This window comes from Myotis daubentonii, chromosome 10, assembly GCF_963259705.1.
Source record: "Myotis daubentonii chromosome 10, mMyoDau2.1, whole genome shotgun sequence".
Classification (NCBI taxonomy): Eukaryota; Metazoa; Chordata; class Mammalia; order Chiroptera; family Vespertilionidae; genus Myotis; species Myotis daubentonii.
The window spans coordinates 7832569-7852364 of NC_081849.1; the positions used below are offsets into that span (position 1 = coordinate 7832569).

General features: G+C 43.8%; 2 protein-coding genes across 2 annotated transcripts in view; one reads left to right on the forward strand and one right to left on the reverse strand.

The window, feature by feature from the left end:
* Window positions 1-19796, forward strand: part of LOC132242643 (GTPase IMAP family member 4-like) — a 192308-nt gene that overhangs the window by 49332 nt on the left and 123180 nt on the right. The gene's annotated exons all lie outside the window — the stretch shown is intronic.
* Window positions 16622-19535, reverse strand: LOC132242631 (GTPase IMAP family member 2-like). The gene is given in 4 exon segments (XM_059711533.1): window positions 16622-17080; window positions 17083-17934; window positions 18793-18828; window positions 19319-19535. Coding segments are annotated over 3 exon segments (1005 nt in total). The 5' UTR covers window positions 18821-18828; window positions 19319-19535; the 3' UTR covers window positions 16622-16955.

A 19796-nucleotide genomic window follows, 5' to 3' on the forward strand; every position in this document is an offset into this window, starting at 1 on the left:
CTTCGCCGACTCCATCCACACCTTTGGGGACCCCTGGACCTGCTGGGGTTGGACCCCGGCATCTGGCGCCCAAACAGGGACCCCTAAGTAAGCGCCCCACACTCGGGACGGATAGGACTCCACCATAGGAAGAGGGTGGATAGTCTTCGCCGACTCCGTCCACACCTTTGGGAACCCCTGGAACAGGATTCCCCTAGGTAAGCCCCCCCCCCATTGAGAACCCCACACTCAGGATGGATAGGACTCCACCAGGGTACTGCAGACCCCCCTATAGAGGATAAGTAGGGTAAGAAGGTGGATAGTACAGAACTTAGTTTGAGAAGATGTGCCATACTCAGTCCAAAGATAAAAGACTCTGTATTGATCTTTAGATTAAGAAGATGTGCCATACTGAGTCTAAAGAAAAAAGACTCCGTATTGATCTTTTAACACATATGCTTGCTAGCAGAGGAGTTAAGGTTACTCCCAGTCAGATGGAACATTTTATACAAGAAATACGTCCATGCTTTTCTGAGGAAGGAAAGGTGCCGGAAAGGTAAATGTAGAGGCATGGGAGAAGGTAGGCCCAAGGAGCCTTATCCTTAACCCCACTGCAGCCTTTCTACCCTGGGAAAGTGCAGGATTGGCAAGCTCTCCCTGGGATGATAGATCAGGACTCAGGTAATAGCGGAAAGCACCAATCCTACTCTTAAAATGGATATAAGAGAGCATTTGAGGTTTTTCTTTTTAATGCCTGCTTTTAAAAAATAAAAAAGGGGGAATTTGCTGGGAGCCAGTCCATCGTTGCTGTTTCAAGGGACCTGGCATATATGGCATACGGTTCTTAATATGTTTGCTCACCTTCTTGGCACTATGTGTTTTAACCAAGGTCTCTGAGAAAGGTTGTTTCCCCAGGTAGGGACTTTCCCCTGAAGTTAGGGAGGGAATAAAACCCCTCAACTAAGTGCCAGGCGGGTAATTAATCACTTTAACTATGAACAATCATGCTTAAGCTACATAGTCTTTACTCCCTGGAATGGAGATAAGAAACGCCCTAACCTTTGGAATAGAGATTGATAGGATTGGAATCAACTGGTATAAATACAGATGCAACAAGACAACAACAGACAGAATTCAGAAGACAGAACCTAGGCGGAACCTGGAGATGGAGGAGCTTCGCTGGAGAGAACATGACAAAAGATCCTGGACTGAACCTGGCTGGAGAAACTAGTACAGAACCTGGCTGAAGAACCTAGCTAGGGAACATGGCTACAGAACCTTGCTGGAGATCCGAAGCAGAACCTCTCTGGAGATCCAGACCAGAACTTGGCTGGAGATCCGGGCTAGAGATCCTGGCTAGGCTGCTGATCAACTGAACGCTGTCTCCGTGTCATTCCTTCTTCGCCGACTCCGTCCACACCTTTGGGGACCCCTGGACCTGCTGGGGTTGGACCCCGGCAGATGTCCACTTGCCAAAGGGGAGCAGTCCTAAGCTGCAGTCAGACATCCTTAGCGCTGCTAAGGAGGTGGGAGAGGCTCCCGCCATCACCACTGTGCTGGCAGCCGTCAGCCTGGCTTGTGGTTGAGCAGAGCTCCCCCTGTGGGAGTGCACTGACCACCAGGGGGCAGCTTCTGCATTGAGCGTCTGCCCCCTGGCAGTCAGTGTGTGTCATAGTGACCAGTCATTCCCAGTCATTCTGCTGTTAGGGTCAATTTGCATATTACCCTTTTATTATATAGGCTAGAGGCCTGGTGCACAGGTGGGGACCAGCTGGTTTGCCCTGAAGGGTGTCCTGGATCAGGGTGAGGGTCCCACTGGGTTGCCTAGCCAGCCTAGGTGAGGGGCTGAGGGCCATTTTCAGACTGGTCACACCCCTTTCAGGGTGGGGGTTCCCACTGGGGTGCCTAGCCAGCCTGGGTGAGGGGCTGATGGCTGTTTGCAGGTTAGCCAAGCCCCCCAGCAGGGACCCTCACCCCATGGGGGTGTGGCCAGTCTGAGTGAGGGGGCTGAAGGCTGTTTTCAGGCTGGCCACACTCCCTTCAGGATGAAGGTTCCTTCTGGAGTGCCTGGCCAGCATAGGTGAGGGGCTGATAGCTATTTGCAGGCTTGCTGCAGCCCCTTCAGGGTTGGGGGAGAGGTCCCGCTGGGGTGCCTGGCCAGCCTGAGTGAGGGGCTGATGGCCATTTTCAGGCTGGCCACACCCCCTTCAGGGTGGGGGGTCCCCACTGGGGTGCCTGCCCAGCCTTGGAGAGGGGCTAATGGATGTTTTTAGGCTGGTCAAGCGCCCCCGTGGGGACCCTCACCCCATGGGGATTTGGCCAACCTGGGTGAGGGGCTGAGGGCAGTTTTCAGGCTGGCCACAGCCCCTTCAGGGTGGGGGTGCCTACTGGGGTGTCTGGCCAGCCTGGGTGAGGGGCTGATGGCCCTTTTCAGGCTCGCCACGGCCGTGGGCTGGAAGCAGGTATCTGGGATTTATTTATCTTCTGTAATTGAAACTTTGTAGGCTTGAGCAGAGCTCAGGGCTGGCAGGGCAAGCAGGAAGCTTGGCTTCCTCCATCACGGGGGGCCCCCACCATCTTAGTTGGGTTAATTTGAATATTTTCTCCTGATTGGCTGGTGGGCGTGGCTTGTGGGTGCAGTGGAGGTACGGTCAATTTGCATGTTTCTCGTTTATTAGATTAGATTATGGTGATGAATTTTTGTGACTGATCCATGTGTCTCTGAAAAACAAGGGTGTATTCTTTATTATTACAAAGGAATTACTTTTTCTATACCCATGAGATATACTTTTTTTATTATGTTGTTTAATTCTTCTAGCTTCTTACTTATGTCTTGTCTACTCAATTTGTCTTGTACAGAAAATGGTGTTTTAAGGCTTCCTATTATTAGGGCATTTTCATTCGTATGTCCTTGAATTTCCTTCCTTTTATATTTTATGAACATGCTTGCTGTGTTATTTAGTGCATATACAGCTATATTCTTTTTTTAAACTTATTTTTCAATTTTTTTTAATTTAGTGAGAGAGGAATACAGAGGGAGAGACAGATAGAAACACTGATTTATTTCCTCTTGAACACTCTCTACTGGGGGTTGAGCCTGAAACTCGGGCATATGCCCTGAGGGAATTGAACAGGTGACCTCTTACTGCATGGGATGATGCTCAACCCACTGAGCAACACCAGCTGGGCTGGTGTATATATATATTCTTTTCTTTATGAGGTAGATACTTCAATCGCACATTTTATTTTATTTTATTTTTTTAAATTTATTTTATTTTCTGTATTGCTTAAAGTATTACAAAGAGTATTACATATGTCTCCTTTTTTCCCCCCCGCCCTTGACAATTCCCTGGCCTCCCCTACCCCCCCAGTGTGTTATGTCCATTTGTTATGCTTATATGCATGCATACAAGTCCTTTGGTTGATCTCTTACCCACCCACCTCCTGCCCTCCCACCCTCCCCAGCCTTCCTGCTGTAGTTTGACAGTCTGTTCGAGACAGCTCTGCCTCTGTATCTATTTTTGTTCATAAGTTTATAATGGTCTTTATTATCCAGAAATGAGTGACATCATGTGGTATTTTTCCTTCATTGACTGGCTTATTTCACTTAGCATAATGCTCTCCAGTTCCATCCATGCTGTTGAAAATGGTAAGAGTTCCTTCTTTTTTAGAGCAGCATAGTATTCCATCATGTAGATGTACCACAGTTTTCTAATCCATTCATCTACTGATGGGCACTTAGGCTGTTTCCAGATCTTAGCTATGGTGAATTGTGCTGCTATGAACATAGGGGTGCATATATCCTTTCTGACTGGTGTTTCTGGTTTCTTGGGATATATTCCTAGAAGTGGGATCACAGGGTCAAATGGGAGTTCCATTTTCAGTTTTTTGAGGAAACTCCATACTGTCTTCCATAGTGGCTGCACCAGTCTGCATTCCCACCAGCAGTGCACAAGTGTTCCTTTTTCTCCACATCCTCTCCAGCACTTGTCGTTTGTTGATTTGTTGATGATAGCCAGTCTGACAGGTGTGAGATGGTACCTCATTGTTGTTTTGATTTGCATCTCTCGGATGATTAGTGACTTTGAGCATGATTTCATATGTCTCTTGGCTTTCTGAATGTCCTCTTTTGAAAGGTGTCTATTTAGGTCCTTTGCCCATTTTTTGATTGGATTGTTTATCTTCCTTTTGTTAAGTTGTATGAGTTCCCTATAAATTTTGGAGATTAGGCCCTTATCAGATATGACATTGGCAAATATGTTTTCCCACACAGTGGGCTTTCTTGTTGTTTTGTTGATGGTTTCTTTTGCTGTGCAGAAGCTTTTTATTTGATGTAGTCCCATTTGTTTATTTTCTCTTTAGTTTCCAATGCCCTAGGAGCTGTATCGGTGAAGAAATTGCTTCGGCATATGTCTGAGATTTTGTTGCCTTTGGATTGTCCTAGAATTTTTATGGTTTCCTGTCGTACATTTAAGTCCTTTATCCATTTTGAGTTTATTTTTGTGTATGGTGTAAGTTGGTTGTCTAGTTTCATTTTCTTGCATGTATCTGTCCAATTTTCCCAACACCATTTATTGAAGAGACTATCTTGACCTCATTGTTTGTTCTTGCCTCCTTTGTCAAACATTAATTGAGCATATTGGTTGGGGATGATTTCTGGGCTCTCTATTCTATTCCATTGATCTATATGTCTGCTCTTGTGCCAGTATCAGGCAGTTTTGAGAACAGTGGCTTTGTAATACAGCTTGATATCTGGTATTGAGATCCGACCTACTTTGTTCTTTCTCAGGATAGCTGCAGCTATTCGGGGTCATTTTTTATTTCAGATGAATTTTTGGAGAGTACGTTCTAGGTCTGTGAAATATGCCATTGGTATTTTAATGGGAAGTGCGTTGAATTTATAGATTGCTTTGGGCAGTATGGACATTTTAATGATGTTGATTCTACCAATCCAAGAACATGGTATGTTCTTCCATCACTTTATATATTCCGCTATCTCATTTTTCAACGTCCTGTAGTTTTCTGAGTAGAGGTCTTTTACCTGTTTAGTTAAGTTTATTCCTAGGTAGCTTAATTGTTTTTGGTGCGATGGTAAATGGGATTGCTTTTTTAGTCTCTCTTTCTGCACATTCACTATTGGTGTATAGAAATGCCATAGATTTCTTGGTGTTAATTTTGTATCCTGCTACATTGCCAAATTCTTTTATTAAGTCCAATGGTTTATTGATGGAGTCTTTAGGGTTTTTTAAGTATAATATCATGTCATCTGCAAATAAGGACAGTTTTACTTCTTCTTTTCCAATTTGGATGCCTTTTATTTCCTCTTTTGTCTAATTGCAATGGCTAATACTTCCAGTACTATGTTGAACAGGAGTGGTGAGAGTGGGCATCCCTATCTTGCTCCTGTTGTTAGGGGAAATGGTGTTAGTTTTTGTCCATTGAGTATGATGTTGGCTGTGGGTTTGTCATATATGGATTTTATTATGTTAAGGTATGATCCTTCAATTCCCACCTTGCTGAGAGTTTTTATCAAAAACGAGTGTTGAATTTTGGCAAATGCTTTTTCTGCATCATTTGATACGACTATGTGTTTTTTTTCTTTCAATTTTTTTTATGTGATGTATCACGTTTATTGATTTGCAGATATTGTACCATCCTTGCATCCCTGGGATAAATCCTACTTGGTCGTGGTGTATGATCTTTCTGATGTACTGCTGGATCCGATTTGCTAAGATTTTGTTGAGGATTTTGGCATCTATGTTCATGAGGGATATTGACCTGTAATTCTCTTCCATTGTGTTGTCTTTACCTGGTTTTGGTATTAGGGTGATGCTGGCTTCATAGAATGAGCTTGGAAGTGTTCCTTCCTCCTGGATTTTTTGTAGTAGTCTGAGGAGGATAGTTTTTAGTTCTTCCTTGAATGTTTGGTAAAACTCCCCTGTGAAGCCGTCTGGTCCTGGGCTTTTGTTTAATGGAAGCTTTTTGATGACTGCTTCAATTTCTTCCATAGTTATTGGCCTATTGAGATTTTTAGATTCTTCCTGATTAAGTTTTGGAATGTTGTATTTTTCTAGGAATATTTCCATTTCCTCCAGGTTGTCTAGTTTGTTGGAGTAGAGTTGTCCATAGTATTTTTTAACAATCATTTGTATTTCTGTGGGATCTGTTGTTATTTCACCTCTATCATTTCTGATTTTCTTGATTTGGGTCCTCTCTCTTTGCTTCTTGGTGAGCCTGGCTAGAGGTTTGTCAATCTTGTTTATCCTTTCAAAGAACCAGCTCTTTGTTTCATTGATTTTCTGTATTTTTTTTTTTTGGTCTATATGTCAGTTATTTCTGCTCTAATCTTTATTATCTCCTTCCTTCTGCTCACTCTGGGCTCTTCTTGTTGCTCTCTTTCTAATTCTTTGAGCTTTAGATTTAGATGATTTACTACCATTTTTTGTTTGTTTGTTGAGATAGGCCTGTAGAGCTATAAACTTCCCTCTCAGGACTGCTTTCATTGAGTCCAGAAGGTTTTGGATTGTTGTGTTTTCATTGTCATTAGTTTCCAGGATGTTTTGAATTTCTTCTTTGATCTCATTGGTAACCCAATAAATATTGAATAACGTGCTATTCAGCTTCCAAGTATTTGAGTATTTTGAGTTGTTTTTTATTGTAGTTTATTTCTAATATTATGCCATCGTGGTCTTAGAAGATGCTTGGTATGATTTCAATATTCTTGAATTTGGGGAGACTTTGTTCGTGACCCAATATATGGTCTATTTTTGAAGATGTCCCATGAGCACTTGAGAAGAACGTATATTTTGTGGGTTTGGGGTGAATTGTTCTGAAGATGTCAATTAAGTCCATCTGATCTAGTGAGTCATTTAGGATTGCTGTGTCTTTGCTGAGTTTTTTTCTAGCAGATTTATCCAGTGATGTTAGTGGTGGATTAAAGTCCCCTACTATGATTGTATTGTTGTCGATCTCTCCTTTGATATCTTCCAGGAGTTTTCTTACGTATGTGGGTGCTCCTGCATTGGGTGCATATATGTTTATCAGGGTTAGATCTTCTTGTTGTATTGATCACTTTAGTATTATGAAGTGGCCTTCCTTATCTCTTGTTATGGCCTTCACTTTGAGGTCTATTTTGTCTGATATAAGTATTGCTACCCCAGCTTTTTTTTCATTTCCATTTGCCTGAAAGATATTTTTCCATCCCTTACTTTCAGTCTGTGTGAGTCCCTTCTAATGAGGTGGGTCTCTTGTAGACAGCAAATATATGGGTCATGTTTTTTTATCCATTCAGCCACTCGATGTCTTTTGATTGGACCATTTAGTCCATTTACTGTTAAAGTTATTATTGAAAGGTACTTGTTTGTAGCCATTTCTTTTGTTGTGTGGCTGTTTTCTTTCTGGGCTTTTTAGTTTTTTCTTTTTACACCACTCCCTTTAGCATTTCTTGCATTGCTGGCTTGGTGGTGATAAACTCCCTTAGCCTTTTTTTTTGTCTGTGAAGCTTCTTATTTCCCCTTCAATTTTGAATGATAGCCTTGCTGGATAGAGTATTCTTGGATTCAGTCCTTTGCTTTGCATCACTTTGTAAATTTCTGTCCATTCTTTTCTGTCCTGATGTGTTTCTGTTGAGAAATCATTTGATAATCTGATGGGGGATCCTTTTTAGGTAACTCTCTGTTTCTCTCTTGCAGCCTTTAAGATTCTCTCTTTGTCTTGTACATTTGCCATCATTATTATGACGTGTCTTCGTGTGGTGGGTCTTTTGGGTTCATCATGCCTGGGACTCTCTGTACTTGTGTAACTTATTTCTTCCCCATATCTGGGAAGTTTTCTGACATTATTTTTTCAAATAGATTTTCTAATCCTTGCTGCTCTTCTTGTCCTTCTTGCAGCCCTATTATGCGTATGTTACTTTGTTCATGTTGTCCCAAAGCTCCCTTAGGCTCTCTTCCTGCTTTTTAATTTTTTTCTCCAGTTGCTGTTCAGATTGAGCTTGTTTCTCTGCCTTATCTTCTAATTCACTAATTCGGTCCTCTGCTTCTTCTAGTCTGCTGTTGAAACTTTCCATGGTGTTTTTGATTGTAGCTATATCACTTTTCATTTCTTCCTGATTCTTGCATAGGTTGTTGATTTTCTCATCCATCAGGTGAATGAATTGTATAGCCATTATTCTGAATTATTTTTCTGTCATGTTGCATGCTTCAACTTCATTAATGTCCTTTCTTGGCGACTCCTCATTGTCTTTCCTCTGGGTGTTGTTTCGTCTCTTCATTCTGATTATCTCCCGATGGTTCAAACGTCGAGTTGCGTGGGCCTGGGCCGTGTGCATTGGGAGTCTCCCGCCACCCTAGTGTCACTGAAGAACTCTGACACTAAGATGTGTGGTTGTGGTGGGTTGGTGGGAACCAGGCTCGCTCAGGGTCAGTGTTGTCAGCGCTCAATGTGGCCTTGTACGCACCCTTATAATCAGGGACCCTGCCTGCACCGTGCTGAAACAGAGACCCCCCCCTGAAGCGTGTTGAAAACCAGAGACCCCTAGCGTGCGCCAGGAGTCAGAGTTCCTCACAAATCCAGTATCAGAGTCTCTGTTGCTTCCTGGAACCTTGCCTTGAGAATCAGGGTCCCTGTGTGCCCTTGCACCAGGAATTGGAGTCACTGGCTCTTAGTATGAATGCACAGGGAATCAGGATCTCAGGCGCAGTTGATAAGAAACACAGTCAAGTCACTGGTGCTTGGTGCTGTCTCCTGCCCAGAAAATCGGGGTCCCTGGGCTTGTGATATGCGGGACAAATTCCTGGTGTTTGCGCGTTTGCTCCCAGCCCAGGGCTCAGAATTCGGCAGTGAGCATAGGATCAGTTCCTGGGGTTCGCGCGATTGCTCCCAGCCCAGGGCTCAGAAGCTGGCAGTGCTTCCAGGCTAAAATTCCTGGAGAGCTGAGGCCTTGGCAAGGGGTGGGTCTATCAGTTAGTTACTCTGGCCCTGCCCGCAAGCCTGCGGGAAGGGGGGATGGGCTCTGTTACTCACGGATCTGCCGCGGGGATTTCTGAACTTTTGGTGTCCACAGCTCTGTAGCTGTGGTCACAGGTCTCTGTCCCCAGTGGCTGCAGGGTCCTGATATGCGTCTGAGATCAGACTGGGTGGTGCTGAGGCCAGGATCCTAGTCTCAAGCAGCTCTGTTTCCCAAGATGGTGTGGTCGCTGTGCCTGTGCTGGCTGCCCAAGAGTGTCTGCGCAGGGAGAGGGACTCTGCCGCCTAAGACTGCCCGGTTTAGCAGTCCCTTAGAAGACCTGCAGAATCTAACTGTCCCTAGCTCATACACACACACCACACATGTCCACACACTCCTCTATCACTTCCTTGTGCTCTCACACTCTCTCCCTCCCTACCTTACTGCTGGTCACCATTTTCCCTATATACATATTCTTAAGCATTGTATCTCTGATACAGAATTTGTGAGAGAGGATAATGATATGTGGGAATATTAATTTTATTTTTAATTCCTTTAGAGGCAATAGTTGCTTTTGTAGGAATGATAATTCAAACAGCTTGTGGGAATGAACCACACAATGAATGAATGAATGTTTAGTTTTTGTGGAATAATTTGGAATTCACTGGAAACAGCCTCCATTGCAAAATTAAACATAGGCTCATTTTATACTATAAAAAGTAAACAAATTTTTAATTTTTAAAATCTGTCCTAGTTCCCATCCATTACTTGTAGAGAAAAATATAACTAAATGCTTAATCATGTTTAAACCTGTCCAATGTGATCTGTTAAGGAGTTCCTTTACATAGTGTGCAGTCTCCCTATTCATGTGACAGAGCCATCCCCCCAACCATCGTATTTTTCCCCCTCAGTCTGGATGAATGCCTTGTAACATTGTAGTTTGTAGAATAGATGGGGTTCTCAGACCTCAACCTCTGAGTTGCTGCTTGCTGGGTGATATTCCTCACCTGTGAGGTCTCTGAAGTCCTCCTGACCCCCAACAAGGAAGGCCATAAGCGGGTGTGACCCAGGTTGATTTCTCAGCCAGGCAGTGCCCTCTGCGATGCCCGTTGGCTGACTTCACCACAACTAGGCTCCTGCTGGTCTGAAATGCTCTGTGGCTGGTCTGATGGTCACTCTCCTCCAGTCCCAGAGTGTCACCTTGAGATTCAGGATGCAGGTAAGAGAGCCTTCCCTGAAGTGGCTTAACACACAAAGGGTTCGAATTCTATGCGACAAGGAGTTTACAGTGGTAAGTCCAGGGCTGATGTAACGATCCAAAGAACTTCATTTTCTCTCCCTACCAGCTCCACCATTCTTTGTAAGTGGCAAGATGGCTGCTTCACCTTCAGCCTTATTTGAGAATTACACGTAGGAAGAAGGTAGAAACAATAATGGAGATGGAATAGCACTTAGTATTACAAAAGCATAGCCAACCCAGAAATCTCAGGGGGACTTGTGCTTATGTCTTGTGGTCGTATGGTTAACTCAGCTGCAAGGAGAACTGTATTTCACATGGGTACATCATTTTTATAACCAAGCTTGTAGTTTTGTTAGGAAGGAATAGGAGGGAAATGGCTAGTGAGCAGATGACTGACAGCATGTGCTATATGCAACCTGGACAATTTGCTCCATTTCTTGATCGAGAGGTACCTCACTCTCACCCCTGTGGTCAATTCCTTTGACAAACTTGACTGAATTTTCATGTAATTCTCAACTCCTACTCATTCTATATATGAACCACGGAAAGGACAAGAGAATAAAACCTTAGAACTTGTTTCAAAAATAACAGATTATATGGGCCACAGATAAACTTTGGGAGAATTGTCAAGCATCAAATACTGGAAAGCAATAGAAAGTAACCCAAACCAGATAGAAACTCAAGGTGCACCCGTCCTGCAAAAAAGAACCACATAAAATGACACCCATGTTGAAAAAACATTTCCCTTGAGGGCACTCCCCAGAACAACAGCTCAAGAAGTGACCAGAAGTTCATTATCCAAAATACTTCTTGTTTCCTGAACCTGGAGAGACAAAAATTTTGGACACACATCTGATTGTTCTATCCTTCTGCTTCTTTTCCACTCTAAGAGGAGGGGTGTTCCTCACTCTTAGGATCCAGATTTCCGCTGTATAAAATGTTAATTCCTAGTGAATGAAGTGGAGGCCTTGTCCTGCAAACTGTAGAAGTGATAGAATGTAGACAATCTATTCTAAAGAACATACTCAAGTTTATAAGGTTGTCATCTGTGGACAAAGCCCTCTGTATAGTTATTATATTAGAAGCTGATTCTTCAGTATGTTTTTCCCCCTGTATTTTATGAGGCATGGGCATGCATCAGAGCCACATGGAAGACTTATTAAAATCAGTTTCTAATTCAGGAGGTGTGGGGTGAGACCAAGCCTCTGTGTTTCTATCTAGTTCCCGGGCATTGCTGCTGTTCGGGGACCACACTTTGAGAGCAGCTGCATTGGACTCAATGTCCCGTGTTTGAAAAGGAAAAAGGGACAGTCACTTCATAAGGTTCTGGGCATATCCAAGTGTTACGAGATGCTTCCAGGACACCAAAGACCCTTCTCTCCTCCAGGAATCTGGAGGAAAAGTAGACACATTAAAGTCTAGGACCAGAGGCCAAAGTTAAGGTCTTTATTCTTCTGTCTGGATGGAAAGGAGCTATATGCAGCCACCTGACAACCAAAGATAATAGACCAAAAGAGTTAGACTCAGCAGATTCCCTCCCTTTACCCCCCCCTACACCCCTACAAAAAGAGAACTTCTTGGTCTGCCTAGAGAATGAAACAGAAACCAAAATGTAGGTCAGGTCTGGTCTCTACTGGCTAAAAGGGAGGGAAGACAGTCTGTTTCCTCTGCTTCGGGAAGAAAAAATAATATTAGGAAGTGGTCACAACTGGCCCAACATAGAGAGGACAGTCTGTTTCCTGTGTTTCCAGAGTAAAACATATTAGTATGAAGTGCGCATGATCGGCCAAAATTGAAAGAAGGCAATTTGTTTCCTTAAAAAAAAATAGTATTGAATGATCTCGCATCCTGAAAGAGACCAGCCCCTTTCCTTTAGGTGAAGGAGTTAACTGATGAAGTGTCACCCACGGTTTCTCCCTCCTGGGTGTTGGGGGATAAGCTCTTCCTCTTTCCAAAGGACAACAGTCAGCTTGGTGCAGCAATGCTCAGGGCTGCCTGAGGGACCCTCCCTGTGACTTCCCAAATCTCCATTAAAGAAGCTAAAGGCCACAGAATGCTTCGTACACCTTGTCATTGTGGAAACCAGCTAAAGAAGTGAAGTTCAAAACAGATAGAGGGCAGTGACACATGATTGAGAACATAAAGCCAGAGGAAGTGAGCTCAGGAAGTTCCCCAAAAGAACAAGAGACTCTCTATGCTGTGGAACTGTCCCTTGAACCAAGTATCTGAAGTCACCACAGGGTAGGATGACAAATATTTAGTGAGTGCCTCCTGTACACGAGGAATGTAGTCCAAAATGCTGAGCAAGGAGGAGCCCCCTGGCACCCACTATGGTGGGAACATATGTTAATCCATTGAGACAGCAAATGAGCAACGTATAAGATAATATATTAATACATTGTTGTGGGCATACTCAGAATCAAATTGGCATAAGTCCTATTGATGTCTTGAATGAGATAGAAATCCTAATATATATAAAAACCCAGGGTCCTTAATGTCCAAAATGACCGAAAGAGCGACCAAATGCCATGCTGCATGTGCAGCAGCCTCCAGTGGGCAGGGACTGATGAGTGGGCTGAATTGCTGACCTCTCGGGGAGAGAGAGAGGCTAGGCTGATCAGTGTCTACCAAGGCTGCTGGCGAGGCCCTCGAGGCTGCAGATCAGAACCTGTTTCTCTCTTTCTCCGGCCTCGCCAGCAGCCGTGCCTCTGTCTCTCTGAGAGGTCAGCAGTCCAGCCTGCTCACCAGCAGCCTGAGGTGGCTGTTGATCAGCCCCGCCTCTCTGATCAGGCCCAGAGATAGGCCCAGAGATGCTGACTGGCATAGAAACTGACCAAATCTGGGTAAGAGAGAGGATCCAGTGGCTGCATAGGAGGTGGAGCTCCTGATGCTGACTGGCATATAAATGAACCAACCAGAACCTAATCTAGGTGAACTGGGATAGTAGAACCTAAGGTAGGGGCTGAGGAGGGGTTTTAAGGGCAACAGCTGTTTGATGTAAGGTGTAAGAAAGCCGTTCAATTTTTTAATGACTGCTTTGGCAGTATAATGCATATGGCTAGCTATCAGTCCACATATAGGGATTATGTATTTTTGTCTGCCAAGAGCATCTCCTCTTGCTGAAAAAGACGTTTTCCCCCATTTAAGCAATCCTATCCTATATAATCTATCTATACTAATAAAAGGGTAATATGCTAATTAGACCAGGTCGACTGGCTATCTTCCAGACATCTGACTTTGTTCCAGACAAAGCCATGGTGGTGGGGGCCGAGACAGAGGCACTTAGGGGTCATCAGGCGGACTGGGGAGAGAAATTGGGGGTGAGATCAGGCCAGCAGGGGAGGGCAGTTGGGGGCAACCAGGCCAGTAGGGGAGAGCAGTTGGGGGCAAGATCAGGCAGGCAGGGGAGGGCATTTGGGGGCGAGATCAGGCTAGCAGGGGAGGGCAGTTGAGGGCGAGATCAGGCCGGCAGGGTAGGGGAGTTGGAGGCAAGGTCAGGCTGGCAGGAGAGGGCAGTTGGGGGCAAGATCAGGCCAGCAGGGTAGGGCAGTTAGAGGCGATCAGGCAGGCAGGGGCAGTTAGGGGCAATCAGTCAGGCAGGCAGGTGAGCAGTTAGGAGCCAGTGGTCCCAGATTGCGAGGGGGTGGTCTGACTGCCGGTTTAGGCCCAATTCCACAGGGATTGGGCCTAAACCGGCAGTCAAACATCCCCCAAGGGGTCTCCCATTGGAGAGGGTACAGGCTGGGCTGAGAGGAACCCCCCCCCCTTGCATGAATTTCATGCACTGGGCCACTAGTGCTTCTATAAGAAATGTCAGATACAAGGTGAATTCTCACATGGTTTATTTGCCTGCTCTGAATCCTTCTGTTGTAAACAGGCACCATGGATTTTTTTCCACTGTATTTTCTGCATCATAGGGAAGGACCTGGAGACATTCTTATCGCCTCTTCCCAGACAGTTCCAGGTTAGGGTTTGCCCCTGGGGTCTTCAGCAGATGCTCCATAATGAGAGGTTTGGGCCAAATATTGATTGAAATTCTTATCTGAAATGTTCAAAGATTTAAAAATATCTTTACCACCAATTTGAAGTCTGCTCCGCCGATTTTACAACATTTCTTCATAGACTTGTGAATTCTTTAAGACATACAATATTCTCTGGGCAGTGTCTTATATCTCACTTCTCTCATAGCTCTAAAGAAAACTACTTGGGAAGGGTTGGCAGATGGGGGATGAACTGAGAAAAGAGAAGGGAGAGGAGGAATCGTGATAGAAACTTCCAGGAACCCCAGATTCACCCCAAATGCTCGCTGTGAGATGCCACACTTCCTGTGGGAGTCCCAAGTGGAAAACATCAGGTGGAGAAACTGAAGAAAAATAAGAGGGAGAAGAGGAATCTGTAATGAAATACATTTCTTGAGTAATCAGTTTGGGAGGGAAGAGAGGAATTTCAACTAGGTTTCTATTCCCATATGGTCACGTGAACACACACAATGCCCAACTGCATTCCCTGGCACTTGGAACTCCTTAGACAATTGAGACTGAAAGTATTTTTAAAACCTAATTTAATTACTTCTTTTGTTTGTTTGGTATGTGTCCTTCATTTCAGACAATGAAAGGACATTCTTTATGTCCTCTTCCTGTTTACCATACACAATAATAAACTCAAAATGGATAAAAGACTTAAATGTCAGGCATGAAACCATAAAAATCTTAGAGGAGAATAGAGTCAGTAAAATCTCAGACATCTCCCGTAGCAATATATTTATGGATACATCTCCTAGGATAAAGAAAATTAAAGAGAAAAGAAACAAATGTGACTACATAAAAATAAAAAGCTTCTGCACAGCAAAATAAACCACCATCAAAATGAAAAGGGAACCACTGTATGGGAGAACATATTTGCCAGTGATACATCTGATAAGGGGTTAATATCTAAAATATATAAAGTACTCATACAACTCAACAAAAGGAAGACAAATAAAAAATGGGCAGAAGACTTGACTAGATATTCCTTCAAAGAGGACATACAAATGGCCAAGAGACATATGAAAAAATGCTCAAAGTCACTAATCATTAGGGAAATGCAAATTAAAACCACAATGAGATATCACCTCACACTTGTCAGAATAGCTATCATAAAAAAGTCAACAAACAAGTGTTGCCAAGGGTGTGGAGAAAAGGGAACACTAGCTCACTTCTGGCGGGAATGCAGATTGGTGTAGCCACTATGGAAAACAGTATGGAGTTTCTTAAAAAAATTAAAAATGGAACTTCCTTTTGTCCTAGCGATCTGTCTTTTGGGAATATAACCTAAAAACCCCAAAACACCAATCAGAAAAAACATATGCATCCCTATGTTCAGAGCAATGTTATTTATGTTAGCTAAGACTTGGAAACAGCCCAAGTCCCCAATCAGTAGGCAGATGAGTGGATAAAAAAGTGGTGGGACATTTACACTCTGGCATATTATGCAGCTGTAAATAAGAGGGGTCTATTTCTCTTTGGAACAGCATGGATAGACCTAGAAAATATTATGCTAAGTGAAATAAGCCAAACTGAGAAAGACAAATGTCATGTAATCTCACTTATTTGTGGAATCTAATGAACAAAATGAATTAGCCCACAAAATAAAACCTGAAACATGGAGGCCTGGAACAGACGGACATACCTTGGTGTGGGGTTGGGAGGATGAAAAGAGATAAACCAAGGAGCTTGTATACTTATATTTATAGCCAATGGACACAGGCAGTGTGGGAGTGAAGACGTGGGTGGGGAGAGTGGGTGGGTAGGGGCTTGAAGGAGGGGAGAAAAGGGGGGAAATGGAAGACATCTGTAATACTATCGAAACTAAAAAATATATTAAAATAAATAAATAAAACTGCTTAAGTATAACCAAAAGGGAGACATAATGTAGTACGTGCACTTTGGGCCTTTGAAAGTTGACAGTATTCAGTTTTCTGTGTCTTTAAAACTCTTCTGAAGCCACAGGCTTCCTGTGGAAGGAAGTTTTAGTTGCTGCTCAGCTGCATGTTCCTTTCTTGCCAAGTTACCTGCATGTTTAGTCCTGCACTGTGAGTCCTGCCTGGCCTGAGTTCGAGCCTGGCAAGTAGCAGGCAGAACAGGACTGAAATCTGTCCTGTTGGCACCTCACAAGGAGAAGCCAAGGGAGACACGGGCTGAATACCTTGTCTCAGGTCAAAGGACTTAGATGATGAGCTGGCCTGGTCCTCAATCCAAAGGTGTTCATGTTTCTGCAGGAACCCCCTCCCCTCTCCCCCGCCCCCGCAAAGCCTTCAGAATATCTCCCCTGGGTCTTATGAGATTAATTGTTTTGTGTGTAGAAGTCACACTCTTATGACTGATACCAGATGCATGAGTGTGTCTGTGTGTAGTTAGTGGGCATAATTGGGGTCATTGTTGAAAGAACAAAATTAAAGACATGGGATGGATCTCAGGAGCTTTACAGCTTACTTATTGTTGTTATTTTATTACATTCAATAGCAATCATAGTATTTTAAAGGAGAAAAAGAGTTTCCAGGAACATAAATCTGCTTTAGACATTTTCAAACAGGAGAAATTTTATGTTTACAGCTTTCAAAAGGTTTTGGTATTATATGTCAAAACAAACAGTAACTTAAAATAATTTGGTTCATTAATAAATTGAGTGATGTTAAGATTTAACGCTTCACAGAATCTTAAATATTTACTGGTGTCAGGCACTGCATTTCACAGAGGAGACCCTGTGATTACCACGGTATCCCAGTGATAAATAATTCCTGATCCATCACTGTCATCTGGGAGTCTTGCATTCCACACCAATGGTCTTTCTGGGAATTATCATTAATTTTCTGAGGATAATGGACAATAAACTACAGAACAAATTGCACATACTACAGAATAAGCAGTAAAAAATTTGCATATTCTGAGCAATACACAAAATATCAGAATTAGCAATCTGACAAACAACCAAATGCAAATGAGAAAACACGGTAGTATTTTGATTAGGGCCCTTTTTAGGCAATTCTCCTTGGCCATGGTTGTGCGACATCTCTGAATGTCCATGTACTTTATAAGACTCCCTGTGAAATCCTTTAATCTTTCCTCTGACTGCTCAGGTCCACATTCTGACCCTGTCGCTAGGCTGTAAAGCTCATTGGTATAGTGGTCCCCTCTTTTCTCCATCATCAGGCCCTCAATCAAGTTCATTAGCTCCTTCACTTGGTCATCCCGATCACTCCCTTTTGCTCGGTTATTAAAGCCACATGCTCGCCCCCCACACGCTGCCACCAGCTTGCCTAGGGCTTTATTTTCTGAGTAGTAGATGTAATCCCTCAAGGAGCCTCCATCGAGGTCTTCCTTGTGGGTGAAGAGGACAATTGTGTGTCTCATGGCATCCTCTCCAAAGATCTCCTTGACCCTCTGTGCGGCCTGCTGGTCCTGGGTGGTGAATCGGCCCAGCTGCGTCACCAGGAGTAGCACATGGGGTCCTGGGGCCGACAGCAGGTAGCACCTCTGTACCTCTGTGTACAGATCAGAGTGGCCCTTCTCAGAAAATATATCTGGTGTGTCAATGATGACCATCTCTCTCTCACCCCAGCTTCCTCGCCTTTCACTGCAGGTCTTAGTGAAGGCCTGGGCGCACAGCTGGGACACAAAGGCCTGCTTCCCCAGGATGCTGTTCCCTGTGGCACTTTTACCGGTTCCTGTCTTGCCCACCAGGATGACTCTCAGCTCTGATCCTCTGCTGGGTTGGTTCTTTATATAGGGTCCTGTTGAGAGCAAGTTTACTGTGTTATTATTGTACTGGTCATGCCAATGGAATATTTTTAATGATCAGGTGTTAGTTTCACAAAATGGGAAAAGATACTCTCACAATATATTGCATTTGTGAAATAGAAGCTAACTAACTATCAAATAAAATAAATTAATCATGGGGCTTTTTGTTTTCATTTTTATAAATTTTTTTTTCTATTGCCATTTATTCCCTCTAGGGGTTTCTCTAGGACTATAGCATATTGCCATGTTGGATCCTAGGCAAATATACTTGAAGAGGAAGATACAAGATGGATTTAGAAACACATTTTGTCAAGCAAGGCTTGCCTGCATCGCTCTGTTCTGGCCCCTCTGAAAGACTAACTTTCTGAGGATCAGAGAAGTGGTGCCAAACTGTGGGTTCCACCTCTAGGTGGGTTAAGTACCCTGACTTGGTTCCAAAGCCAGAGAGAGCTCCTCTGCTCTCCGCTGGGCAGAGGTGTGGTCATGACCACCATTGAAATGGCTGGACCAGGGAAATATGGGGATGAGCAGTGTAAAACGATTCTCTAATGCAGGAGTGGGGAACCTTTTCTCTGCCCAGGGCCATTTGGATATTTATAGCATCATTATCAGGCTATACAAAATTATCAACTTAAATTAGCCTGCTACATTTGGTCAAACATTTAATTAACTCACCCCGAATGCCTTGGCAGGGCCAGACCAAATGATTTCGAGGGCCTTATATGGCCCACCCCTGCTCTAATGAATAAACAGCTCATAGCTTATATTCTGCTTAGAGAGGACAGCATGATATTTACAGAAAGTAGGCACAGACTATGGCAGAACAGGCACACACACCGGAAGTCTCTTACCCGAGTAGCTGCATTGATTTTGGTCCATTGCGGCTCCTGAGGGACAGAGAGACAGGAGACCAATAAAACAGCAACAACAACCTTATTACTTTTAGTTCTGAATCATGAAAGACCCTTATATTCCGAGAGCAGGTTCTACAGCCGTGCCTCATTTGTTTACATGAAGCTGACAAGGTGAATGGAAAGAGAGAAATCAGGTCATTTGCCTAAAGTCACCCAGAGAGCATCTTGTTTGAATCTGGCAGCACATCCAAAGCGATAAGGCGCAGAAAACGCAGGCTACACATTAACGCCCAAACTCTTCCCAGTGCCCACAATTTATCGGCTTTGTGCTAAGGAACCCTTCTTTGCCAGTAACGTGTAAACTAAGTTACATGAAGTTTGCAGTTCCTGAAAACTGGCTTCCCTTCAACCAAAGGCAGTCATTCTAAACCATTTCCCTTAAAACAGGATGAATTCGTTGTTAAAATGTCTTTTTTCGGGCACAGCCTGGGAACTGCAGAACTTTTCTCGAATGTGGGCTTACCTAACTGACTGATAAAAGACACAGATGGCTCCCCATTCAAAACTGTGCGTCGGCAGTTCAGCTCCAAAAGAAAAAGAAAAGAAAACAAAAACCTGCTTCTGTCTTCTTCTCTGTCATCTCCGCTGAGCTTCCCCACTGCAGAACAGCCCCACCTGAGTCTGTCTGAAATTCTCACGTCACAGAAGCAGAACGAAGAGTTCAAATGGGAAATGTAAGCAGGAGTTATTTGCTATCATGTGGCCCAACTGTCATTTCTTGTCAATAGAGAAAACTATTTTAACTGGACAGGGACCCCAGGGAAGTTGGTCCATTCGATTCCTTGCCGCTGGGGCTGTGTCCTCACACTCACAAGCTTCCTAAATGCTAAGGCGGCCTGAGAAAGAATTCAACCTCATTCACACCTGGTAGCAGTGACTTGTTGTAAAGGCAGCCATTTGGGGGAGGAGAGAGAGCATGGGTCAGGGGACACCTCTGTGAG